The 28,000-nt window shown below is 43.4% G+C and overlaps 1 protein-coding gene across 1 annotated transcript; it reads right to left on the bottom strand.

The window, feature by feature from the left end:
* Positions 1-27,999, bottom strand: LOC115189382 (NACHT, LRR and PYD domains-containing protein 3). Its single transcript, XM_029747952.1, has 15 exons — positions 27,868-27,999; positions 17,280-17,446; positions 15,207-17,178; positions 14,950-15,123; positions 14,603-14,779; positions 14,256-14,432; positions 13,903-14,076; positions 13,650-13,823; positions 9,513-9,686; positions 4,246-4,419; positions 3,907-4,077; positions 2,891-2,937; positions 2,250-2,793; positions 168-316; positions 1-8 (listed from the first exon to the last, which is right to left on the bottom strand). Exons 1-15 carry the CDS (start codon positions 27,981-27,983, stop codon positions 1-3), a joined length of 4,398 nt encoding a protein of 1,465 aa, XP_029603812.1. The 5' UTR covers positions 27,984-27,999.
* Between the last annotated feature and the right edge of the window lies 1 nt (position 28,000).

Here is a 28,000-nt window from a genome sequence, read left to right as displayed (position 1 = left end):
CTAGTTTCCTGAAACGGGTCACAAATACATAATTATTGTGTTCCTTGCCTGGGACTCTAGTATAATGAACGCTATAATCATATTTTGATTGGAAAACAAGTAAAACAAGGAAATCAGTTAACACTCACTTTTCTCAGGTCCAGGCTTGATACAACTCTCTCCACCACGGTCTCTGGTGTTCTCAGGTCCAGGCTTGATACAACACTCTCCACCATGGTCTCTGGTGTCCTCAGGTCCAGGCTTGATACAACTTTGTCCACCATGGTCTCTGGTGTTCTCAGGTCCAGGTTTGAGACAACACTCTCCATCAAGGTCTCTGGTATTGGGATAGCAGACAGACTGACTGTATTTAAACAAACTACAACTTTATACTGTATAGCATACATGGATCTTTCTATAAATTAGGGTACCAGTGAGGGTTTCCTGCAGTGGACAACTTGTTACAGCTGTTGATAATAATCAGGGGGGGTTCAGCTTTAATATTGAAGATAGATTGTTGCTTCCATCAATGCAATTGTCTGCATCATTTCCAACGCCCCATATATTTTTGGTATACACACACACACACACACACACACACACACACACACACACACACACACACACACACACACACACACACATTTACAGTTGAAGTCGGAAGTTTACATACAGTTAGGTTGGAGTCATTAGAACTCATTTTTCAACCACTCCACAAATTTCTTGTTAACAAACTATAGTTTTGGCAAGTCAGTTAGGACATCTACTTTGCATGACACAAGTAATTTTTCCAACAACTGTTAACAGACAGATTATTTCACTTATAATTCACTGTATCACAATTCCAGTGGGTCAGAAGTTTACATACACTAAGTTGACTGCCTTTAAACAGCTTTGGAAATTCCAGGAAATGATGTCATGGCTTTAGAAGCTTCTGATAGGCTAATTGACATCATTTGAGTCAATTGGAGGTGTACCTGTGGATGTATTTCAAGGCCTACCTTCAAACTCAGTGCCTCTTTGCTTGACATCATGGGAAAATCAAAAGAAATCAGACAATACCTCAGAAAAATTGTAGACCTCCACAAGTCTAGTTCATCCTTGGGAGCAATTTCCAAACGCCTGAAGGTACCACGTTGAGCTGTAAAAACAATAGTACGCAAGTATAAACACCATGGGTCCACACAGCCGTCATACCGCTCAGGAAGGAGACACGTTCTGTCTCCTAGAGATGAACGTACTTTGGTGCGAAAAATGCAAATCAATCCCAGAACAACAGCAAAGGACCTTGTGAAGATGTTGGAGGAAACAGGTACAAAAGCATCTATATCCACAGTCCTATATCGACATAACCTGAAAGGCCGCTCAGCAAGGAAGAAGCCACTGCTCCAAAACTGCCATAAAAAGCCAGACTATGGTTTGCAACTGCACATGGGGACAAAGATCGTGCTTTTTGGACAAATGTCCTCTGGTCTGATGAAATAAAAATAGAACTGTTTGGCCATAATGACCATCGTTATATTTGGAGGAAAAAGGGGAAGCCGAAGAACACCATCCCAACCGTGAAGCACAGGGGTGGCAGCATCATGTTGTGGGGGATCTTTGCTGCAGGAGGGACTGGTGCACTTCACAAAATAGATGGCATCATGAGGAAGAAAATTATGTGGATATATTGAAACAACATCAGTCAGGAAGTTAAAGCTTGGTCGCAAATGAGTATTCTAAATGGACAATGACCCCAAGCATACTTCCAAAGTTGTGGCAAAATGGCTTAAGGACAATAAAGTCATGGTATTGGAGTGGCCATCACAAAGCCCTGACCTCAATCCCATAGAAAATTTGCGGGCAGAACTGAAAAAGCGTGTGCGAGCAAAGAGGCCTACAAACTTGAGTCAGTTACACCAGTTCTGTCAGAAGGAATGGGACAAAATTCACCCAACTTATTGTGGGAAGCTTGTGGAAGGCTACCCGAAACATTTGACCCAAGTTAAACAATTTAAAGGCAATGCTACCAAATACTAATTGAGTGTATGTAAACTTCAGACCCACTGGGAATGTGATGAAAGAAATAAAAGCTGAAATAAATCATTCTCTCTAGTATTATTCTGGCATTTCACATACTTAAAAAAAAGTGGTGATCCTAGCTGACATATGACAGGGAATTTTTACTAGGATTAAATGTCAGGAATTGTGAAAAACTGAGTTGAAATGTATTTGGCTAAGGTTAACTTCCGACTTCAAGGATTTACCCTTTGTCAACTATGACTCACCTTTGAATGTATTGGTCATTGATCTGATACAGGGTCACTGAGGAGGTTTTCAACAAAAGAAACCCAAATCCAGGATGAAGGGGTTCAGTGAATGTGGTGTAGAATGTGTAAAGGTGTGTCAGTGTACCAGAGGAGGACACACTATAGAAGGACAAAGTACCAGCTGGCCAGTCCAGATACACTCCAACTCTGTTAGAAACAGGGCCAAGAAGGGATCTACTATGGACTCCAGCATTGTAAAAGTCATAAACGCTGTCAGAGCCATACATACACCAGGAATTGCTGGTGAGTCCAATACATGCCCTTCCCATCATTCCTTTGGACACCACACCAATGGCAGGCCAACCACCATCCCAGTCAATCTCCCAGTAATAACGAGATCCAGATAAGCCTTCTCTGCAGAGAACTTGGCGATAACGGTCAAATTTGTCTGGATGGTCTTCATAATGCTGCTTCTCCACCACCGGTGTCACCTTCCTGTTCCCCTCAGACAGTATCAGGTCTGGGTTTGCTGTATTTGGGTCCAGGGTGAGATGACAGGCATCTGTAGACATAGTAATTAATCAAACCCCATTGTCATAACACTTAGCTATGTTACTATAGTTCTGAATATGCAGTTAATTAGGATTGAAGAGACTTACATTTCCTCAGCCTTGATTTCAGCCTGCACTCTCCACCATGATCCACACTGGAGGAGAAACAGGTTATTGGCTGACAAAGCCCTAATAAAGCAGTCAACATTTAAACCATGTTGTTGTGTTCTGGTGCACTATCCAAGTTCATTACTAGAGACATACAGGTATTCTATCCTACCTACTGCATACAGAACAGAGTACAGTTCATTACTAGAGTGATGAAGGAATTTATACAGTATGTTTAATATAGTAATGACTAAAGGATTCCACCCTGAAATCATGTAAATGTATGAAATGTGTTAGAATCATAATTCCATCATGTGTGTGACTAGACCATTGTGTTACTATTTCGCAATATGAGCTGGGTAGAGTTGAGACATTCAAGGCCAACTGAACTGTCGACTTGTGATAACTCTGAAACCAAATAACAGGATAGAGGCCTCCCCAACTTAGGTAAGGGGGAGTAACTGTTAGGAATGGCTAGAAGATAATGAGAAATTATGTGTTAGTATCGTGGAGAAATACAGCCCACCTAAAGGGAGGTGGAGTTTCTACTGGTGTGTGTGTGTGTGTGTGTGTGTGTGTGTGTGTGTGTGAGTTATAAAATTAGTGTTCTCATTTTTGACATCAGAGTACTCTCTGAATAAAGAATTAACCTTTTGCAGAATCTGAGACTTTGCCTAATTATTATTAAAACCCAGGGTCTTACAAAACTCGGGAATTGGTCAAAGCTTAAATGATTGTTTAGTTATCATCATTGGGATTGAAAATTCTCGTGACATAGAGACATACAGGTATTCTATCCGACCTACTGCATACAGAACGGAGTACAAATCCAACAGGATATCAGAGATGCAGAAGAAGAGTATTCATGTGGTGATGAAGTATGCTGTGTTGGAGTGTTCAGCCTGCTGAGTAAACTTCCCCTTAATTCAACCATCATGTCCTCATGTTACTGAACCTACTACACTATATATGGCACAACCACTGCTCACACTATTAGGACATCTATTCTGACTTACTTCAGCTTCGTCAGTTTATATGTGGGATCCACCAGAGCAGCTGAAAGTCCCCCTGCAGAGTCTCCTGGGTGATTGTAGCTCAGGTCCAGCTCTTTCAGGTGGGAGGGGTTTAACCTCAGAGCTGAAGACAGAGCAGCACAGCCCTCCTCTGTGACCAGACAGCCAGACAGCCTACAGAGAGACAAACAAGAGCTGTCTAGGTTGGTGTACTGGTGTCAATCATCTTTTAGGACACCCAGACATTTGTCCATGAAACAAACATTGTGATGAAACATCAGATTTTCAGAGGATTTGTTTTACTAAGCTCAGTACCGACCTGACTGAAACAGCTTTACTTACCCCAGTGTGTGTAGTTTACAGTCTGGATCCTCCAGTCCAGCAGACAGCAGTGTAACTCCTGAGTCCTGCAGGTCATTGTCTCTCAGCTCCAGTTGTTTCAGTTGTGAGTTGGGTGAACTCAGGACTGAGGCCAGATCTGAACAGCAACCCTCTGTCAGACCACACTGACCTAGACTGTGGGGAGTAGAGGACAAACTCCATCATCAGTCACACACACCTTATCAGATAGATATGGTAAAAACATGTGGGAAATTCAAATAGTAATGTTTGTCGACCTCTCTACAGGCCTCTGCGCTCTACAGCTTCTCTGATGGGGAAACATAATCTGGTATAACAGTATCGTTACACTGCTGAGAAATAATCTAATTATGATCTAAAACATCACCTCCACGTTGTCATTCAGTGCCTACAGCCTTGATTGTAAACAGGTGGACTTTTTTGGAAGGAGACGGAAAGGGGATCAGGCTTTGAAAGCCATATTACAACATATGTGTTGTGATAATTGCGTTGTTTGCCCTATAACCTGTTGGTTCAGATGCCTTGACACTGTGATATATAGGACTAAAGGCTGAGACAATAAGACACAGTGATATATAGGACTAAAGGCCGAGACAATAAGACACTGTGATATATAGGACTAAAGGCTGAGACAATAAGACACTGTGATATATAGGACTAAAGGCCTAGACAATAAGACACAGTGATATATAGGACTAAAGGCCTAGACAATAAGACACCGTGATATATAGGACTAAAGGCCTAGACAATAAGACACTGTGATATATAGGACTAAAGGCTGAGACAATAAGACACAGTGATATATAGGACTAAAGGCTGAGACAATAAGACACAGTGATATATAGGACTAAAGGCTGAGACAATAAGACTGTAATGATTATCTTTAGGAGAAGTAGAGGAGTCAGGCGCAGGACACAGGGATCAATGTAAACAAACGTGTTTACTTGAAAAATCAATAAATCTTCTCCTAGGAAAATACATATTGCGGAGAAACACCTCCGACCACACAAAACAGGAAACAATCACCGACAAGACAAACAGGAAATGCAGAGGTTTAAATAATGAACATAATTAGGGAAAATCAAAAACAGGTGTACACAATAAAGACAAAACCAAACGAACAGTGAAACATCGATCGGTGGCAACTAGTAAGCCGGTGACGTCGACCGCCGAACGCCGCCCGAACAAGGAGAGGGGCTGACTTCGGCGGGAGTCGTGACAAAGACACAGTGATATATAGGACTAAAGGCCTAGACAATAAGACACAGTGATATATAGGACTAAAGGCCTAGACAATAAGACACCGTGATATATAGGACTAAAGGCTGAGACAATAAGACACCGTGATATATAGGACTAAAGGCTGAGACAATAAGACACAGTGATATATAGGACTAAAGGCCTAGACAATAAGACACAGTGATATATAGGACTAAAGGCTGAGACAATAAGACACAGTGGCAGAATAAATTCAACCACACCTTTGTTTTATCACAAAACCAGAGAGCAACCTCTGTCAAATCAAATCAAATTTATTTATATAGCCCTTCGTATATCAGCTGAAATCTCAAAGTGCTGTACAGAAACCCAGCCTAAAACCCCAAACAGCAAGCAATGCATGTGAAAGAAGCACGGTGGCTAGGAAAAATTCACTAGGAAAAACTCCCTAGAAAGGCCAAAACCTAGGAAGAAACCTAGAGAGGAACCAGGCTATGAGGGGTGGCCAGTCCTCTTCTGGCTGTGCCGGGTGGATATTATAACAGAACATGGTCAAGATGTTAAAATGTTCATAAATGACCAGCATGGTCAAATAATAATAATCATAGTAGTTGTCGAGGGTGCAACAAGCACGTCCGGTGAACAGGTCAGGGTTCCATAGCCGCAGGCAGAACAGTTGAAACTGGAGCAGCAGCACGGCCAGGTGGACTGGGGACAGCAAGGTGTCATCATGCCAGGTAGTCCTGAGGCATGGTCCTAGGGCTCAGGTCCTCCGAGAGAAAGAGAGAATTAGAGAGAGCATATTTAAATTCACACAGGACACCGGATAAGACAAGAGAAATACTCCAGATGTAACAGACTGACCCTAGCCCCCCGACACATAAACTACTGCAGCATAAATACTGGAGGCTGAGACAGGAGGGATCAGAAGACACTGTGGCCCCATCCGATGATACCCCCGGACAGGGCCAAACATGGACTCCTGGACTTGGGAGGAAATCTTGGACGGGGCAGGACCATGGGCTCAAGCTGGGGAGTATCGCCGCCCGCAGTGGGAGATCGAGGCAGCGAGAGCGGAGAGGCGATGGTATGAGGCAAGGGAGCGCAACAGGCACGAGAGGCAGCCCCGGGGGCACACGGGGAGTGTGGCAGAGCCAGGATGTAATTCTGGGCCAAGTCCCCGTGCTTACAGGAGGCAGCGCAGTACTGGTCAGGCACCGTGTTATGCGGTAAAGCGCACGGTGTCCCCAGTACGCGTTGATAGCCCAGAGCGCTACATGCCAGCCCCCCGCAAGTGCCATGCGAGAGTGGGCATCGAGCCAGGACGGATTGTGCCAGCTCAGCGCGTCTGGTCTCTAGTGCACCATTTCGGTCCAGGCTATCCTGCACCGGCTCTGCGCACTGTGTCTCCGGGGCGCTGGGAGGGCGCAGTTCATCCCATGCCTGTGCTCCGCCCGTGCCGGGCCAAAGTGGGCATTCAGCCTGGAGTAAGGGTGTCAAGCCTACGTACCAGAACTCCAGTGCTCCCCCACAGCCCGGTCTATCCTGTGCCTCCTCCTCGGACCAGGCCTCCAGTGGGTCTCCCCATCATGGTCCATCCTGTGCCTCCTCCTCGGTCCAGGCCGCCAGTGGGTCTCCCCATCCTGGTCCGACCTGTGCCTCTTCCTCGGTCCAGGCCTCCAGTGGGTCTCCCCATCCTGGGCCAGAGCCGCCAGAGCCGCCAGAGCCGCCCGCCAGTCCGGAGCCGCCAGAGCCGCCCGCCAGTCCGGAGCCGCCAGAGCCGCCCGCCAGTCCGGAACCGCCAGAGCCGCCCGCCTTTCCGGAGCCGCCCGCCAGTCCGGAACCGCCAGAGTCGCCCGCCTGTCCGGAGCCGCCAGAGTCACCCGCCTGTCCGGAGCCGCCAGAGTCGCCCGCCTGTCCGGAGCCGCCAGAGTCGCCCGCCTGTCCGGAGCCGCCAGGGTCGCCCGCCTGTCCGGAGCCGCCAGGGTCGCCCGCCTGTCCGGAGCCGCCAGGGTCGCCCGCCTGTCCGGAGCCGCCAGGGTCGCCCGCCAGCCGGGCGCAGCCAGGGTCGCCCGCCAGTCCTCCGGCGCAGCCAGGGGCGCCACCTAAGTGGGCTAAGCCGAGGGTGGAGCGGGGTCCACGTCCCGCACCAAAGCCGCCGCCGTAGGAAGGCCCACCCGACCCTCCCCTTCAGAGTCAGGTTTTGCGGCCGGAGTCCGCACCTTTGGGGGGGGGTACTGTAACGCCCTGGCCATAGAGAGGGGTTTTTTGTTCTCTATTTTGGTTAGGCTAGGGTGTGACATGGGTGGGCGTTCTATGTTTATTTTTCTATGTTGGTTTGTTTCTTTGGTTCGGCCGTGTGTTGCTCTCAATCAGGAACAGCTGTAGTTCGTTGTTGCTGATTGAGAGTTATACATAGGCAGCCTGTTTTTCCTTTGGGGTTTGTGGGTGATTGTTTTCTGTTTAGTTTGTATCCTGACGGAACTGTGGCTGGTCGTTTTTTTGGTTTTGTTTTGTATAGTGTTCATTCGGTCATTAAACCTTCCATGATGAACACATCCTCCGCTGCACCTTGGTCTCATTCTGACGACGGCCGTTACACCAGTGAAGTCCACAAAGCATATTGCATGTAACAAACAGTTACATGACCTACAGCATGGTCAAGGTAATGTTTCTGACATTTTCTGACCACTGAACAACTATTGATTTAGAACCACAGAGAGTTACAGCAAGTCACAAAGAAAACAGGATCTGCCTTTACTATTCCAAGACCATTTTAATTTCAACATCACCTCTGCTTAGTCTAATACAGTGACAACTAAAAGATACAAAAACAAATTAGTCCAGTCAATGTGATGTGGCTGTCCATGGCTCTGATTTCTGTTTGCGTGTTGTTGGGTGCATGTTCGTCCAAGTAGAAAAAAAACATGTTGACTCACCCTACTTGTAGAGAAACGGCAATGCCATCCTCCTCTCTGTCAAGTTGACAAAACGGTCTATCACTCTGTCATACAGTACACAGTCTATCACTCTGTTATACAGTACACAGTCTATCACTCTGTTATACAGCACACTGTCTATCACTCTGTTATACAGTACACAGTCTATCACTCTGTTATACAGCACACTGTCTATCACTCTGTTATACAGTACACTGTCTATCACTCTGTTATACAGTACACAGTCTATCACTCTGTTATACAGTACACAGTCTATCACTCTGTTATACAGCACACTGTCTATCACTCTGTTATACAGTACACTGTCTATCACTCTGTTATACGGTCTATCACTCTGTCATACAGTACACAGTCTATCACTCTGTCATACAGTACACGGTTTATCACTCTGTTATACAGTACACACTTTTCTTGTTTGTTGTCCTAGGCTACATGGCTAAAATGCTTGCTCGCTAGCCTAACTTCCATTCATGGTCAACGTTAGCTAGTTAACATTATCCTTCTACATCTAGCTACATATTTAACCTCCATCCTCTCAGACCAGGAGCAGAACAATGTATGAATTAATGGTTGGATCAGAATCGCCACTCGGATGCTTTCTCCTGTGAGATACATTCGTGAGGTACTTGCGAATTTAAGGAAAATTAGGAAACAGAGATGAAAGATTCATTATTTTATTTTGTTAAAAAAAATATTGGTAAATGTTTTGGATAAGCCTGGCTTTCCTTGGCATCCATGAAAACACGCCACTGCTCGGCACCCAGAGTCAAATCAGGTACTGTATCTGGCCATCAAAAACGAGATCTGGTTCTGAATTCTGAGATCACTCTCACACACACAAACTCTCTCTCTCTCTCTCTCTCTCTCTCTCTCTCTCTTACCCCATTGTGTGTAGTTTACAGTCTGGATCCTCCAGTCCAGCAGACAGCAGTGTAACTCAGCTCAGTACAGACCTGACTGAAACAGCTGTACTTACCCCAGTGTGTGTAGTTTACAGTCTGGATCCTCCAGTCCAGCAGACAGCAGTGTAACTCAGCTCAGTACCGACCTGACTGAAACAGCTGTACTTACCCCAGTGTGTGTAGTTTACAGTCTGGATCCTCCAGTCCAGCAGACAGCAGTGTAACTCCTGAGTCCTGCAGATCATTGTCTCTCAGCTCCAGTTGTTTCAGTTGTGAGTTGGGTGAACTCAGGACTGAGGCCAGATCTGAACAGCAACCCTCTGTCAGACCACACTGTCCTAGACTGAGGGGAGTAGAGGGAAACTTAGCACACACATCTCTGGTGACAGAATGGTAACTTCTGTCTGCCTCTGTGTTGAGTCTGAGATGGGGAAACATTGTCTTTCATTGGTAGCACTGGTGCTCCTAACTTTAAAAAGTTAGGAGCACCACATCAAATGTAGGAGCACCAGAATAATCTATTTTTAAATTGATTGAGATATAACTTATGTTCGGCCTATAGTGTAAATGAATCCTACTAACTTTTAAAACACATCTGAAAAAGATATCACTTTTCACCTTTCTTTCTGTGCAACAAAATGTTTGCATATACTGGTAAAATTACCAGGTTGATAGCAAGGCTGCACAATATGGGCAGAAAATCTAACTTTTCAACCAAATATTGCAAATTTTTTTATAGATTTTTTATTTTTTTTAAATCAAAACACTTGTACTGTTGGAAACATAAATAGAATGATTATTCTAATTCTATGGTTGGTGTTGTTTAGCATGACAACAAATTAAAAAGCCATGTTGGAGTTATGACAGGGTAGGAACCAAAGTGTTGGTAAGTGTTTCCCAGGGGACACTAATCACATTTGAATAGATAGCTTAAATCTTTGTCTAAATGTCACATCTATCTAATTCAGAACATGCTGTTGCACAAACATGCTGATCTACACCACCACTGATAACAACCTGTATTAGAGCTAACGTGTGCATTTAGCTAACTGCATTTAGCTAGCCAGCTAGCTAGTTAGCAATTACCATTATTTTAGCCACATGCCAGCTTAAGGCATCTGCATGCTTCCCATCCAATAAACAGTTTGGAACAGTTCTTGCATTCATTATGAAGACATTTTGTGACGTTTTTGTTCATTTTGGTCTTCAGGTTTTTTGGTTGTTCGTGCACACAACATTTTTTCTCGAGGCAAGCCGAAGTCGATAGCCAAAGTCTACGCCCCTTCGTCTGTGATTGGTCAACAATAGAGATTCTTCAATTAAGTATTTGTTGTCATTCAATGAGAGATTACTTGTTTATTTGCACATTTTTTCCACTTAAGATATATTACAGCAAACATCTTAGTTAGTAAAATTGCACAACTAAGATCTCCTCGGCAAAAACATAAAAATAATTAGTCAGATTAATTCTGACTATTTTGAGGAAGTGTATACTGGCTACGGCGTCTCAGAATGAACAAACAGCTATTTTTCTTTGTTTTCCAAGCAAAGGTCTTTTAGGGGAGTATGCGAGCACACTCGTGACCACACTCGTTCAGCTGCCAGCCGAACCGAAGCCTGCTGACACTTTTATTGAACTCACGTTTTGCAGAGAGAGAAAGATACACAAACTAATAGTACAATAGAGAAAACAAGGATTAACATTAACAAGCAACGTGAAAAGCAACAACGTGAAAAGCAGCATCGTTGTTTTTTTGGAAGAATCTGTTGAGTTCAAACAGCATGGAGTGTCTGTGTGCTGTCTGCTTGAGTGACCCGGTGGCTGCGGTAAAGCGAGACCTAATCAAGGCCAGACTGGCCTTTCCTATAAGCTGTTGAAAGTTGTGACCCACAACTGATCCAAATGTAATCAATGGAATTAAATATTCTAAATCAAAGGGCTTTTGCGCCATTATTTGGATGAAATTTTCACTGCAGTTTACATCCAAGAGTGGAATTTTGTAAGACAATTATTCATTGCAATGTGGTGTTGTAGGCTAGATAATAATAATGATAATTGTATTGTCATTAAACAAGATCAATATGGGAGTTTTTTTAGCTGCGTGTCTCATGTCTTCACTGTTCTTTCAGTGACGCACCATGGTCGTATATTAAATATTTGAATGATTGTATGTGTGGTATAATATTAGATAGTTATCCTATTACAGATGTGGACAACCGATCCACTATTGTCACTATTTATGGTGGATAGAGGACAGGATAAACAGGTAGACTGGTAGTATCATGACAGAAGGCGAGACCTAGATGCACATGGTTGGAGTCTAATAATGTTTAATAATCCAAAAGGAGTAGGCAAGAGAATGGTCGTGGACAGGCAAAAGGTCAAAACCAGATCAGAGTTCAGGAGGTACAGAGTGGCAGAAAGGCTCATGGTCAGGCAGGCAGAATGGTCAGGCAGGCGGGTACAGAGTCCAGAACAGGCAAGGGTCAAAACCCGGGAGGACTAGAAAAAAAAGAATAGCAATGGCAGGAGAACGGAAAAAACGCTGGTTGATTTGGAACATACTAGACGAACTGGCACAGAGAGACAGGAAACACGGGGATAAATTCACTGGGGAAAACAAGGAGGGGGTGGAGACAATAACAAGGACAGGTGAAACTGATCAGGGTGTGATAGGTAGACTATACAGGGACTATTATTTATGGTGGATAGAGGACAGGATAGACAGGTAGACTGGTAGACTATACAGGGACTATTATTTATGGTGGATAGAGGACAGGACAGACAGTTAGACTGGTAGACTATACAGGGACTATTATTTATGGTGGATAGAGGACAGGATAGACAGACTGGTAGACTATACAGGGACTATTATTTATGGCGGATAGAGGACAGGATAGACAGTTAGACTGGTAGACTATACAGGGACTATTATTTATGGTGGATAGAGGACAGGATAGACAGGTAGACTGGTAGACTATACAGGGACTATTATTTATGGTGGATAGAGGACAGGATAGACAGGTAGACTGGTAGACTATACAGGGACTATTATTTATGGTGGATAGAGGACAGGACAGACAGTTAGACTGGTAGACTATACAGGGACTATTATTTATGGTGGATAGAGGACAGGACAGACAGTTAGACTGGTAGACTATACAGGGACTATTATTTATGGTGGATAGAGGACAGGATAGACAGGTAGACTGGTAGACTATACAGGGACTATTATTTATGGTGGATAGAGGACAGGACAGACAGTTAGACTGGTAGACTATACAGGGACTATTATTTATGGTGGATAGAGGACAGGATAGACAGGTAGACTGGTAGACTATACAGGGACTATTATTTATGGTGGATAGAGGACAGGATAGACAGGTAGACTGGTAGACTATACAGGGACTATTATTTATGGTGGATAGAGGACAGGATAGACAGACTGGTAGACTACACAGTGCCTTCAGAAAGTATTCATCCTCCTTGACTTATTCCATATTTTGTTGTGTTACAGCCTGATTTCAAAATTGATTAAATTGATTATTTTTGTCACCCATCTACACACCATAGAGTACCACAGTATGAGTCATAATACCCATAAAACCTAGCGGTCAAAGAGGAAAATGGTTCCAATCGTTTTTCCACCTTTCATTTTTCCCCATAGGTGATTTCAGAAAGTACCAAACACCTTGATATAGGGAAGGCAGATGAGTAAATTAGGTGGTAAAACCCATCAAAAGGATGAATTTAAAACCCATCAAAAGGGTGAATTTAAAACCCATCAAAAGGGTGAATTTAAAACCCATCAAAAGGGTGAATTTAAAACCCTTCAAAAGGGTGAATTTAAAACCCATCAAAAGGGTGAATTTAAAACCCTTCAAAAGGGTGAATTTAAAACCCTTCAAAAGGGTGAATTTTAAACCCTTCAAAAGGGTGAATTTAACGGGCTTTGAGAGGGGTGGTATCTGCTACTTGAGTTCAGACTTTAAAACCAGAGTAAAATTAACTACACCTCAGCCACAACAGATTCTGGATTCTGAGATGACGCATCTGGATTCTGATACCAAACAAACAAACAAACAAACAAAACACGCACATACACACACACTTACCCCAGTGTGTGTAGTTTACAGTCTGGATCCTTCAGGCCAGCAGACAGCAGTGTAACTCAGCTCAGTACAGACCTGACTGAAACAGCTGTACTTACCCCAGTGTGTGTAGTTTACAATCTGGATCCTCCAGTCCAGCAGACAGCAGTGTAACTCAGCTCAGTACAGACCTGACTGAAACAGCTGTACTTACCCCAGTGTGTGTAGTTTACAGTCTGGATCCTTCAGGCCAGCAGACAGCAGTGTAACTCCTGAGTCCTGCAGGTCATTGTCTCTCAGCTCCAGTTGTTTCAGTTGTGAGTTGGGTGAACTCAGGACTGAGGCCAGATCTGAACAGCAACCCTCTGTCAGACCACAGTGACCTAGACTAGAGGGCAGAAGAGCACATGATTAACACATGTTTAAAACATCCACATAATAACTCATACTGAAGATATTTAACTCACACTAGTGTCTGTATGTTGCAGAGTGGACTGGTTAGTCCAACACAGAGCAGCTCCACTCCTCTGTCTTCCAGGTCATTGTAGCTGAGGTCCAGTTCTCTCAGGGGTGAGTTTGGTGTCCGCAGAGCTGAGGTCAGAGTCTCACAGGATCTATATGTGAGGTCACAGCGATCCAGTCTGGAGAGATGAGATATGTCGACACTGTTAAATATGCAAAGCTTTAAGAATAATGAGATGCATTAAGACAATAACAGAAGGCCACATGATTTAACAATGTTAAAAACATAAACATACTAACTACATACAAAATATTCTGTATAAATACTCACAGTGGATACTGAAGAAAATGTACTCACACTAGTGTCTGTATGTTGCAGAGTGGACTGGTTAGTCCAACACAGAGCAGCTCCACTCCTCTGTCTCCCAGGTCATTGTAGCTGAGGTCCAGTTCTCTCAGGGGGGAATTTGGTGTCTGCAGAGCTGAGGCCAGAGTCTCACAAGATGATTCATATGTGATTTTACAGCCAGCTAGTCTGGAGAGAGGAGATATGTCGATACACTGTTAAATATGCAAAGCTTTAATGATATGCATTAAGACAAAAACAGAAGGGCACATGATTTAACAATGTTAAAAACACACACACACTAACTAAATACAAAATATATAAACACCCACGGTGGATACTGAAGGAAGTTTACTCACACTAGTGTCTGTATGTTGCAGAGTGGACTGGTTAGTCCAACACAGAGCAGCTCCACTCCTCTGTCTCCCAGGTCATTGTCGCTTAAGTCCAGTTCTCTCAGGGGGCAATTTGGTGTCTGCAGAGCTGAGGCCAGAGTCTCACAAGATGATTCATATGTGATTTTACAGCCAGCTAGTCTGGAGAGAGGAGATATGTCGATACACTGTTAAATATGCAAAGCTTTAATGATATGCATTAAGACAAAAACAGAAGGGCACATGATTTAACAATGTTAAAAACACACACACACTAACTAAATACAAAATATATAAACACCCACGGTGGATACTGAAGGAAGTTTACTCACACTAGTGTCTGTATGTTGCAGAGTGGACTGGTTAGTCCAACACAGAGCAGCTCCACTCCTCTGTCTCCCAGGTCATTGTAACTGAGGTCCAGTTCTCTCAGGGGGGAGTTTGGTGTCTGCAGAGCTGAGGTCAGAGTCTCACAGGATTTATGTGTCAGTTTACAGCGATCCAGTCTGGAGAGAGGAGATAATCTGTTAGATATACAAATCCTTCATTATAATGATACTGTATACATCAACACAATAACAGAACTTACAGTGCTCTCTTGCAGGTTTTCACTACAGGCAGCAACCTCTGATAACCTTCCTCTGATGTGTTGTATGTCTTCAGGTCAAACTCCTCCAGCACCTCCTCTGACATCAGTAACAGGTAGGCCAGGGCTGAACATTGGTCAGGTTCTAGTCTTGTTTCTGAAAGAGTTCCTGATCGCAGGGAGGTCTGCATGTCTTCAACTAGAGAGTTGGCACCAAGTTCATTCAGACAGTGGAACAAGTTGATGATCCTTTCTGGTGAGGATTCGTACTTGATATTGAATGAAAGGTACTCAACTGTTCTCTCAACTGTTTTCTCATTGGTCTGTGTTGTACTTCCTGTCTGTGTCAGAAGGCCTCGTAACAGATTCTGATTGGACTCCAGTGAGAGACCCAGAAGGAAGCGGAGGAACAGGTCCAGGTGTCCATTCTCACTCTTTAAGGCCTGGACCACTGCTCTCCTGTGTAAGTTAAACATCTTGTCTGACCTCAACTTGTCTGACTTGACTTTGAATCGGGTCTTTTCATAATTATCTTCACCCTTAGTGACTGCTTTGGGGGGGAAAACATTTTCCTTTTTGTCCAGACATGATTCTAAAGCATGCACTGCTGCTAGAAACTCCTGAATGCTCAGATGCACAAAGCTGTAGACCTTCTCTTGGTCCAGCCCAGATTCTTCTTTAAAGATCTCTGTACACAATGCTGAGTACACTGATGCCTCTGTGACATCAAGGCCACACTCTCTCAGGTCCTCCTCATAGAAGATCAGGTTGCCCTTCTGCAGCTGTTGGAAAGCCAGCTTGGCCAGTTTCAGGATCATCTCTTTGTCTGACTGAGACAGTTCCTTTGGGTTTGTCTCTGTGGCTTTGTTGTACTTCTTGTTCTTCACAATGATTTGGATGAGCACGAAGTGTGAGTACATCTGGGTCAGAGTTTTGGGGACTTCATCCTTCTCTGCCTCTTTCAGCATAATCTCAAGGACAGTGGCTGATATCCAACAGAAGACTGGCATGTGGCACATGATGTGGAGGCTCCTTGATGTCTTCATGTGTTTGATGATTTTATTGGCCAGATTCTGATCTGGGATTTTCTTCCTGAAAAACTCCTCCTTCTGTGGATCATTGAACCCTCGTACCTCTGTCACCTGGTCAACACACTCAGGAGGGATCTGATTGGCTGCTACAGGCCGTGAGGTTATCCAGACGAGAGCAGAGGGAAGCAGATTCCCCTCGATGAGGTTTGTCAGCAGCACGTCCACTGAGGTTGGCTTTGTGACATCACAGCACTTCTCATTGTTTTTGAAGTCTAGACGAAGTCGACACTCATCCAGACCATCAAAAATAAAAACAGTTTTGGTTTCACCATCTTCAATGCTGTCAATCTCTTTCAGCTCTGGGAAGTAGTGGGAAAGAAGTTGCATCAGACTGTATTGGTCCTTTTTCAGGTTCAGATCACGGAAAGGAAGAGGAAACATGAAATGAACATCCTGATTTGCTTTTCCCTCTGCCCAGTCAAGGATGACCTTCTGCACAGAGACTGTTTTTCCAATGCCAGCGATTCCTTTTGTCAGCACAGTTCTGATAGGTTTTTCCTGTCCATTTGTGTCTGACTCTCCCACTTCACATTCAGAGTCACCCCAAGAGGAGATTTCTTGGCCTAATGGTTCAGACATTGATTTACCGAGCAGGATACCGGGCTTCAGATCCCACATGTGACAGTGTTGTTCTTTTGGCTTGAAGATGTCGTTGCATTTGATTGGTGTCTCTTGTGTGGTTTGTTTCTTGGATGCCATCTCTATCTGTCTAACCTCATGTTCATTATTGAGCCCTCCACTTCCACCCTCTGTGATGTAGAGCTCTGTGTAGATGTCCTTTAACAGACTTTGGTTTCCATGGTGTCCAATTCCTTCAGATATGTGTTGATACTTGTGTTTCAGTTTAGCCTTAATGTCTTGTTGGACTGTCAGCAGAGTTTGACCTGTCGGAAAACAATGAGAGTTGGGACTCATAAGTTTGTGTGTGTGTTTTATTAGGGCCTTTGTACCGTTCTTTGTAATATTGTATGAAATACAGTCTTACTTCTTCTATCCAGAAGGTTGTGTGTGATCTTTAATGCATCCTCACTGTCCAAACTTTCCACTTCCTTATTGTCATCTGGTAATGGTCCCTGGCTGAAAGCAGGTGGCTGATCACTCTTCATTGATAGCAGGCTGGTTGTAGGTGACTCTGCTCTGGGCTTCTGGACACTGAACAAAACAGGGAGACAGATCACCTCATCAATATCTCATCAACTTCATTTTAACAACTGTGTAATGGACCTTCTACTGTATAAGTCCTGATGTTTCTTTTGAAATGAATCCACATTTGGGAAAACAGCAGCACTGAGTGGTTTCTACTCTGTCTTTTATAAAGCTAGCCATCTTCAGTTAGCTATCCATCTTCAGTTAGCTAGCCAGCTTCAGTTAGCTAGCCAGCTTCAGTTAGCTAGCCAGCTTCAGTTAGCTAGCCAGCTTCAGTTAGCTAGCCATCTTCAGTTAGCCATCTTCAGTTAGCTAGCCAGCTTCAGTTAGCTAGCCATCTTCAGTTAGCTAGCCATCTTCAGTTAGCTAGCCAGCTTCAGTTAGCTAGCCATCTTCAGTTAGCCAGCCATCTCAGTTAGCTAGCCAGCTTCAGTTAGCTGTCCATCTTCAGTTAGCTAGCCATCTTCAGTTAGCTAGCCAGCTTCAGTTAGCTAGCCATCTTCAGTTAGCTTCACATTCCAGGTCCGGCTTCATCCATACTAAGATGGTGTATACGTCCGCTGCTAAGTCTAGTAGGCTTATAACTGTGTGTCGCACATGGCTAGTCGAACCCCAAACTCTTCATTTAGGCAGGTTAACTCAGAGCTAACTCCACTTATCCTGAATGAAGTGTCTGAGCCACTAGTTGAGGACCAATGAAATCAGATACCATTCCTCTCACACAGACTGTGTCATCCTCCCCCTCATTTGAGGAAGATGACCGATTTAAAGATTGGATTAATCATATAGCTCTGCATTGACATGATTGGTTGATGGTAGGTGGGGGCGGGAGGTCCTGTATAAACACAAACTCACTTCCTTGACAACAGCTCTGCACTGCTCCTCGGAGAACAAGAAGTATGAACGCCCTGACTTCTGCAAAGGCCGTATCACCGTAAAATGCTGCACGGCAAATGCAGATGTCAGATTGACCATGCAGAGCTTTTATTTTTGTATTTAACCTTTATTTAACTAGGCAAGTCAGGCAAGTCAGCGGTGTTGCAATCTAATGCAGAGATGGCCTGCAGAGTTCTGTCTTACTATTCAGGTCTGTACCCAAACAATTTGAGTTCCTACTTTTAAAAACCCACCTTTCCAGAAACAAGTCTCTCACTGTTGCCGCTTGCTATAGACCACCCTTTGCCCCCAGCTGTGCTCTGGACACCATATGTGAACTGATTGCCCCCCATCTATCTTCAGAGCTCGTGCTGCTAGGTGACATAAACTGGGACATGCTTTTAACACCCCGGCCATCCTACAATCTAAGCTTGATGCCTTCAATCTCACACAAATGATCAATGAACCTACCAGGTAAAACCCCAAAGCCGTAAACACGGGCACCCTCATAGATATCATCCTAACCAACTTGCCCTCTAAATACACCTCTGCTGTTTTCAACCAAGATCTCAGCGATCACTGCCTCATTGCCTGCATCCGTAATGGGTCTGTGGTAAAACGACCACCCCTCATCATTGTCAAACGCTCCCTAAACCACTTCAGCGAGCAGGCCTTTCTAATCGACCTTGCCCGGGTATCCTGGAATGATATTGACCTCATCCCGTCAGTAGAGGATGCCTGGTTATTCTTCAAAAGTGCCTTCCTCACCATCTTAAATAAGCATGCCCCGTTCAAAAAATGTGGAACTAGGAACAGATATTGCCCTTTGTTCACTCCAGACCTGACTGCCCTTGACCAGCAAAAAAACATCCTGTGGCATTCTGCATTAGCCCCCATGATATGCAACTTTTCAGGGAAGTTAGCAACCAATATACACAGGCAGTTAGGAAAGCTAAGGCTAGCTTTTTCAAGCAGAAATGTGCATCCTGTAGCACAAACTCAAAAAAGTTCTGGGACACTGTAAGGTCCATGGAGAATAAGAGCACCTCCTCCCAGCTGCCCACTGCACTGAGGCTAGGAAACACTGTCACCACCGATAAATCCACTGTAATTGAGAATTTCAATAAGCATTTTTCTACAGCTGGCCATGCTTTCCCCTTGGCTAGCCCTACCCCGGCCAACTGCCCTGCACCCCCAACAGCAACTCGCCCAAGACTCCCCCATTTCTCCTTCACCCAAATCCAGATAGCTGATGTTCTGAAAGAGCTGCAAAATCTTGACCCCTACAAATCAGCCGAGTTTGACAATCTGGACCCTCTCTTTCTAAAACTATCTGCCGAAATTGTTGCAACCCCTATTTTCTAGCCTGTTCCACCTCTCTTTCATATCATCTGAGATTCCCAAAGATTGGAAAGCTTCCGCGAACATTGCCCTCTTCAAATGGGGTGACACTCTAGACCCAAACTGCTACAGACCTATATCTATCCTATCCTACCCTGCCTTTCTAAGGTCATCGAAAGCCAAGTTAACAAACCGATTACCGACTATTTTGAATCCCACTATATCTTCTCCGCTATGCAACCTGGTTTCAGAGCTGGTCATGGGTGCTCCTCAGCCACGCTCAAGGTCCTAAATGATATCATAACCGCCATCGATAAGAGACATTAATGTGCAGCCGTATTTATCGACCTGGCCAAGGCTTTCGACTCTGTCAATCCCCACATTCTTATCGGCAGACTCAACAGCCTTGGTTTCTCAAATGACTGCCTCGCCTAGTTCACCAACTACTTCTCTGATAGAGTTCAGTGTGTCAAATCGGAGGGCCTGTTGTCCGGACCTCTGGCAGTCTCTATGGGGGTGCCACAGGGTTCAATTCTCGGACCAACTCTCTTCTCTGTATACATCAATGATGTCGCTCTTGCTGCTGGTGATTCTCTGATCCACCTCTATGCAGACGACACCGTTCTATATACTTCTGGCCCTTCCTTGGACACTGTGTTAACAGACCTCCAGACGAGCTTCAATGCCATACAACTCTCCTTACGTGGCCTCCAACTGCTCTAAAATGCAAGTAAAACTAAATGCATGCTCTTCAACCAATCGCTTCCTGCACCTGCCCGCCCGTCCAGCATCACTACTCTGGACGGTTCTGACTTAGAATATGTGGACAACTACAAATACCTAGGTGTCTGGTTAGACTGTAAACTCTCCTTCCAGACTCACATTAACCTCTTCGCTATAAAGGGCAGTATTTTCACGGCCGGATGAAAAACGTACCCAATTTAAACAGGTTACTACTCTGGCTCAGAAACGAGAATATGCATATTAGTAGATTTGGATAGAAAACACTCTGAAGCTTCTAAAACTGTTTGAATGGTGTCTGAGAGTATAACAGAACTCATATGGCAGGCAAAAACCTGAGACAATTCCAAGCAGAAAGTGGCCTGTCTGAGAACTGTAGTTCTACTTTTGATTCTCTATCGAAACTACAAATACTTATGAGTTACGTTGCACTTCCTAAGGCTTCCATTGGCTCTCTAAAGCCTTCAGGACGTGGATTGAGGCGTCTCCTGTCTCTGGGGAGATAATAGGAGCACAGTTTGTCAGTGGACTGCCTGGTGACAAAGAGATTGGAAATGCGCATTCACGTTGTTTTTTCTTTTCCTCTCTGAATGACAACACTATTGTCCGGTTGGAATATTATCGCAATTTTATGAGAAAAATACCATAAAAATTGATTTTAAACAGCGTTTGACATGCTTCTAAGTACGGTAAAGGAACATTTTGAATTTTTTTGTCTCGATATGCGCTCGCGCGTTACCCTTTGGCTAGTGACCTGAACGCACGAACAAAACGGCGGTATTTGGACATAACTATGGATTATTTGGAACAAAAACAACATTTATTGTGGAAGTAGCAGTGCTGGGAGTGCATTCTGATGAAGATCAGCAAAGGTAATACCATTTTTCTAATACTAAATCTGAGTTTAGTGTGCCACGAATTTGGCGGGTGTCAAAATGGCTAGCCGTGATGGCTGAGCTATGTACTCAGAACATTGCAAAATGTGCTTTTGCTGAAAAGCTATTTTAAAATCTGACATAGCAATTGCATAAAGGAGTTGTGTATCTATAATTCTTAAAATAATTGTTATGTATTTTGTCAATGTTTATGAAGAGTATTTTTGTAAATTCACCGGAAGTTTATGGTGGAAAATACATTTTCTGAACATCACGCGCCAATGTAAAAAGCTGTTTTTGGATATAAATATGAACTTGATTTAACAAAACATACATGTATTGTATAACATAATGTCCTAGGAGTGTCATCTGATGAAGATCGTCAAAGGTTAGTGTCACGGTTGTCGTCGGTAATGGAGGACCAAAATGCAGCAGGTATGTGCAGGCTCATCTTGACTTTTATTAACTACAAAATGAACGTACAAAAAAAACAAAAAAAAAACACGAACGATCAACAAAAAATAGTCTGGTAAGGCACAAGGCGAAACACAGAACAATCACCCACAAATAACAAACACAAACACACCCTAATATATGGGACTCTCAATCAAAGGCAGATAGACAACACCTGCCTTCAACTGAGAGTCCCAACCCCAATCAGCACAACATAGAAACACACTCACCAGACTACACATAGAAATACATAAACATAGACCATCAACCAAAAACCCGGAAATACTAAATCAAACACCCTTTAAACAAACACACCACCCTGAACCACATAAAACAAATACCCTCTGCCACGTCCTGACCAAACTACAATACTAATTAACCCTTATACTGGCCAGGACGTGACAGTTAGTGCATAATTTAGCTGTGTTTTGTGTTTCTGTGACATATTTCCCTGCTTGGAAAATGGCTGTGTGATTATTTGTGTCTATGTACTCTCCAAACATAATCTAATGTTTTGCTTTCGCTGTAAAGCCTTTTTGAAATCGGACTATGTGGTTAGATTAACGAGAGTCTTATCTTTAAAATGGTGTAAAATAGTTGATTGTTTGAGAAAATTGAATTGTGGTATTTTAGTAGTTTTTGTATTTCGCGCCATGTCTTCCCATTGGCTGTTGGCTAGGTGTCCCGCTGGCGGAACGGGGTTCCGCTAGCGGAACGTCTAGATGTAACAGGTTAAGCATCTCCAATCCAAAATTAAATCAAGAATCGGCTTCCTATCTCGCAACAAAGCATCCTTCACTCATGCTGCCAAACATTCTACCGATCCTCGACTTCAGCGATGTCATTTATAAAAATAGCCTCCAACACTCTACTCAACAAATTGGATACAGTCTATCACAGTGCCATCCGTTTTGTCACCAAAGACCCATATACTACCCACCATGGTCGGAACTGGAATCACAAGCATTTTGCTACACTTGCATTAACACCTGCTAACCATGTGTATGTCACAAATAAATTTGATTTGATTTGACCACTGCGACCTGTACGCTCTCGTTTACTGGCCCTCGCTTCATTCTCGTCGCCAAACCCACTGGCTCCAGGTCATCTACAAGTCTTTGCTAGGTAAAGCCCCGCCTTATCTCAGCTCATTGGTCACCATAGCAGCACCCACCCGTAGCACGCGCTCCAGCAAGTATATCTCACTGGTCACCCTCAAAGCCAATTCCTCCTTTGGCTGCCTTTCCTTCCAGTTCTCTGCAGCCAATGACTGGAACGAACTGCAAAAATCACTGAAGCTGGAGACACATATCTCCCTCACCAGCTTTAAGCACCAGCTGTCAGAGCAGCTCACAGATCACTGCACCTGTACATAGCCCATCTGTAAATAGCTCATCCAACTACCTCATCCCCATACTGTATTTGTTTATTTATCTTGCTCCTTTGCACCCCAGTATCTCTACTTGCACATTCATCTTCTGCAAATCTACCATTCCAGTGTTTAATTGCTATATTGTAATTACTTCGCCACCATGGCCTATTTATTGCCTTAACTCCGTTATCCTACCTCATTTGCACACACTGTATATAGCCTTTTTCTACTGTATTATTGACTGTATGTTTGTTTATTCCATGTGTAAATCTGTGTTGTTGTATGTGTCGAACTGCTTTGCTTTATCTTGGCCAGGTCGCAGTTGTAAATGAGAACTTGTTCTCAACTAGCCTACCTGGTTAAATAAAGGACTTGTTCTCAACTAGCCTACCTGGTTAAATAAAGGACTTGTTCTCAACTAGCCTACCTGGTTAAATAAAGGACTTGTTCTCAACTAGCCTAGCTGGTTAAATAAAGGTGAAATAAATAAAAAAAATAAAAGAATAACAAATTCTTACTTACAATGACAGCCTACCAAAACCTTCTATGGATGATATGTCTACAGCCACAACGCAACAAGCTGTTAAACAGATTATGAAAGCAAAGCATCCTAAGTCGGCATTAACACGGCATTAACTAAAAACCTATTTCACAACATAGCCTGCTGAACTTGCAAGATAACTTTTCTTAGATTATGATTGAGGCACAAATGAAAATGTGTTACTGCCTCATGGATTTGAGCATTATCTCAACGAAGTGTTCGGTGTTCGACTAGCAATGTGCCTCATTCACGAGCAGTTAAAAGCCTGATAGAGTGAAAAGGCTCTGCATGGTCAATCTGCCATCTGCATTGACCAGAAGTCAGGGCATTCATACTTCTTCACTTTGCTGAGTAGAGCAGAGCTGTTGATCAGGAAGTTTAAACCTCCCGCCCTCACCTACCATCAACCAATCATGTCAATGCGGAGCTATACGGAGCCCTCCACATTGTTGCAAAATTTGGGAGGCACATGGCATCGCCGCACAAAGCTCAATTTGGCCTCCAAGCCCATGGAGACTCCACAATTGCTTAACTGATCAAATCAAATTTATTTATAAAGCCCTTCTTACATCAGCTGATATCTCAAAGTGCTGTACAAAAACCCAGCCTAAAACCCCAAACAGCAAGCAATGCAGGTGTAGAAGCACGGTGGCTAGGAAAAACTCCCTAGAAAGGCCAGAACCTAGGAAGAAACCTAGAGAGGAACCAGGCTCTGAGGGGTGGCCAGTCCTCTTCTGGCTGATCCTCCGAACCGTACACCACATTGCCAGATCAAGCAGAAATTAGCTTTAATAGCGGCAGGCGGGTGAGCAATTTCCACCCTCGTAGTATGGATGAAGCCTGACCTGGAATGTGACGCTAACTGAAGCGGGCTAACTGAAGCGGGCTAACTGAAGCGGGCTAACTGAAGCGGGCTAACTGAAGCTGGCTAACTGAAGCTGGCTAACTGAAGCTGGCTAGCTTTATAAATGCCTGAGTAGATGTAGCTGTAGCTTGCTTCGTAGTATAACACTTAGGTTAGTTCTGAAGGATTCGTTGCCATAGAGATGTACCTGGCTAAAAGATGAGACACTCGTGGTACTGGGTATCCCGAGTTGAACTCAGAGCAGTGGCGTGTATTCATGGATGCCAGGCTTCCCAAAAAAATTGACCAATAGAAAAAAAATACAAACAATAAAACCATTCATCTTACGTCTCTCTGCGTTTCATAATGTTCCTTCAATTCACAATGTTGAATGTATCTCAGAGGAGAATGTATCTGAATGTATCTCAGAGGAGAATGTATCTGAATGTATCTCAGAGGAGAAAGCATCTGAGTGAGTGAAACAGCGCCCCCTCTGTCTCTATACATGTAGGACATCTATTCAATTCAAGGGGCTTTATTGGCATGGGAAACATATGTTTACATTGCCAAAGCAAGTGAAATAGATAATAAACAAAAGTGAAATAATCAATCAAAAATGAACAGTAAACATTACACTCACACGTTTCAAAGGAATATACATTTTAAATGTCATATTATGGCTATGTACAGTGTTATAACGATGTACAAATGGTTAATGTACAAAAGGGAAAATAAATAAACATGAATATGGGTGTCATGGGTGTCGTAAGAATTGGACCAAGGCGCAGCGGGTAAAGAGCTCATCTTCTTAATTTATTTAAAGAAAACACTTAAACAAAAGACGAAAACAGTTCCATAAGGCTCCCAGGCTATACAGAAAATAACCACCCACAAAACACAAGTGAAACAAACACAACTAAATATGGCCTCCAATTAGAGATAACGACAACCAGCTGCCTCTAATTGGAGGTCATTGCCAAAAACCGAACATAGAAATAGAAAACTAGATTTAAACATAGAAATAGAAAACATAGAACCTAAACCAAAAACACCAAAACACACAAACAAACACCCCCTGCCACGCCCTGACCAAACTACAATGACAAATAACCCCTTTTACTGGTCAGGGCGTGACAATGGGTTGTATTTACAATGGTGTTTGTTCTTCACTGGTTGACCTTTTCTTGTAGCAACAGGTCACAAATCTTGCTGCTGTGATGGCACACTGTGGTATTTCACCCAGTAGATATGGAAGTTCATCAAAATTGGATTTGTTTTGGTATTCTTTGTGGGTCTTTGTAATCTGAGGGAAATATGTGTCTCTAATAAGGTCATACATTTGGCAGGTTAGGAAGGGCAGCTCAGTTTCCACCTCATTTTGTGGGCAGTGTGCACAAAGCCTGTTTTCACTTGAGAGCCAGGTCTGCCTATGGCAGCCTCTCAATAGCAAGGCCATGCTCACTGACTCTGTACATAGTCAAAGCTTTCCTTAATTTTGGGTCAGTCACGGTGGTCAGGTATTCTGCAACTGTGTACTCTCTAGCATTGAAGACAAGGGAAGCCAGAGAGCATCTGGCATTCCTTGACAAAAAAAGTATACAAAAATTAGCCAATCAGCGTTGAGCTAAACTGAGTGAGCTTAACTGTGAATGGTCCTGGCACACAAAAAAAGTGTCAAGGGAAGCCAGTTTGGATTTGGCGTCACTCCTATCAAATCCCATTGAGAGAATATTTCATTGACAGAAGAACTTGAATTGTTGCACCTCGTTGCGGCTTGCTTGCCAGCTAGGTAAATTTTGCCCATTCATAAATTAGCCATGGATGGAGATAGGGATTTGGACTTGTGGTTTTACTTAATTCTCCGTAATGGATAATGATTATAACGGCGATTCTGATCCAACCATTCATTCATTAAAGTGGGTACTGTGTGACAGAGTGATAGACTGTTTTGTCAACATGAAAGACAGGAGGATGGCATTTGTGTTTCTTTACAAGTAGGGTGAGTCAACATTATCTTTCTACTTGCACACACACAGCCACATCATATTTAGCTTATATTGATTGGACTAAATTATTTTTGGTTGAACTGGTGTTGGAATAGTGGAGGCAGCTCCTGTTTTCTTTGTGACTTGCTGTAACTCTCTGTGGTTCTAAATCAATAGTTGTTCTGTGGTCAGAAAATGTCAGAAACATTACCTTGACCATGCTGTAGGTCATATAACTGTTTGTTACATGCAGTGTGCTTTGTGGACTTCACTGGACAGAGGTTTCTATCCGGTTTTGTGATAAAACAAAGTTGTGGTTGAATTTATTATCCGTCTTATTGTCTAGGCCTTTAGTCCTATTTATCACTGTGTCTTATTGTCTAGGCCTTTAGTCCTATATATCACAGTGTCTTATTGTCTAGGCCTTTAGTCCTATATATCACAGTGTCTTGTTGTCTCAGCCTTTAGTCCTATATATCACAGTGTCTTATTGTCTAGGCCTTTAGTCCTATATATCACTGTGTCTTATTGTCTCAGCCTTTAGTCCTATATATCACAGTGTCTTATTGTCTAGGCCTTTAGTCCTATATATCACTGTGTCTTATTGTCTCAGCCTTTAGTCCTATATATCACAGTGTCTTATTGTCTAGGCCTTTAGTCCTATATATCACAGTGTCTTATTGTCTAGGCCTTTAGTCCTATATATCACAGTGTCTTATTGTCTCAGCCTTTAGTCCTATATATCACGGTGTCTTATTGTCTAGGCCTTTAGTCCTATATATCACTGTGTCTTATTGTCTAGGTCTTTAGTCCTATATATCACGGTGTCTTATTGTCTAGGCCTTTAGTCCTATATATCACTGTGTCTTATTGTCTAGGCCTTTAGTCCTATATATCACAGTGTCTTATTGTCTCAGTCTTTAGTCCTATATATCACGGTGTCTTATTGTCTCAGCCTTTAGTCCTATATATCACGGTGTCTTATTGTCTAGGCCTTTAGTCCTATATATCACTCTGTCTTATTGTCTAGGCCTTTAGTCCTATATATCACGGTGTCAAGGCATATGAATTAACAGGTTATAGAGCACACAATGAAATGATCACAACACATGGGTTTTAATATGGCTGCCTCCCCCAGTGATTTTACCCACGCACCACTACTGATTCAGAGTTGACCAAATCTGACTCTCTAACTCCTCATATCTGATGAACAGTGATTTGTTGACACCGGAGGGAGAAGAGCATCCGGCAGCGTGTGCAACGATGTCCAAGAGGGAAAAAAAACTGTGTTCGTTGTTTGTAGTAACATCTTTGTTGTTGTAACATCCCAAATGGATGGTTTCACCATTAAGGAATCTGGCTTTAAGAGAACTGTATATATTTACAATTAATCGCTTACCTCTTAGAACTGGTGTCTTGAGTCATTTTAAAGGCAGTGGTCCCCTCCTCTCTCTCCCCAGAGAGACTCATTTTAGAGGCAGTGGTCCCCTCCTCTCTCTCCCCAGAGAGGCTCATTTTAGAGGCAGTGGTCT

The sequence above is a fragment of the Salmo trutta genome, unplaced genomic scaffold, assembly GCF_901001165.1.
Source record: "Salmo trutta unplaced genomic scaffold, fSalTru1.1, whole genome shotgun sequence".
Lineage (NCBI taxonomy): Eukaryota > Metazoa > Chordata > Actinopteri > Salmoniformes > Salmonidae > Salmo > Salmo trutta.
The sequence above is the reverse complement of the archived record's forward strand: the minus strand, read 5'-3'. Positions and strand labels throughout refer to the sequence as shown.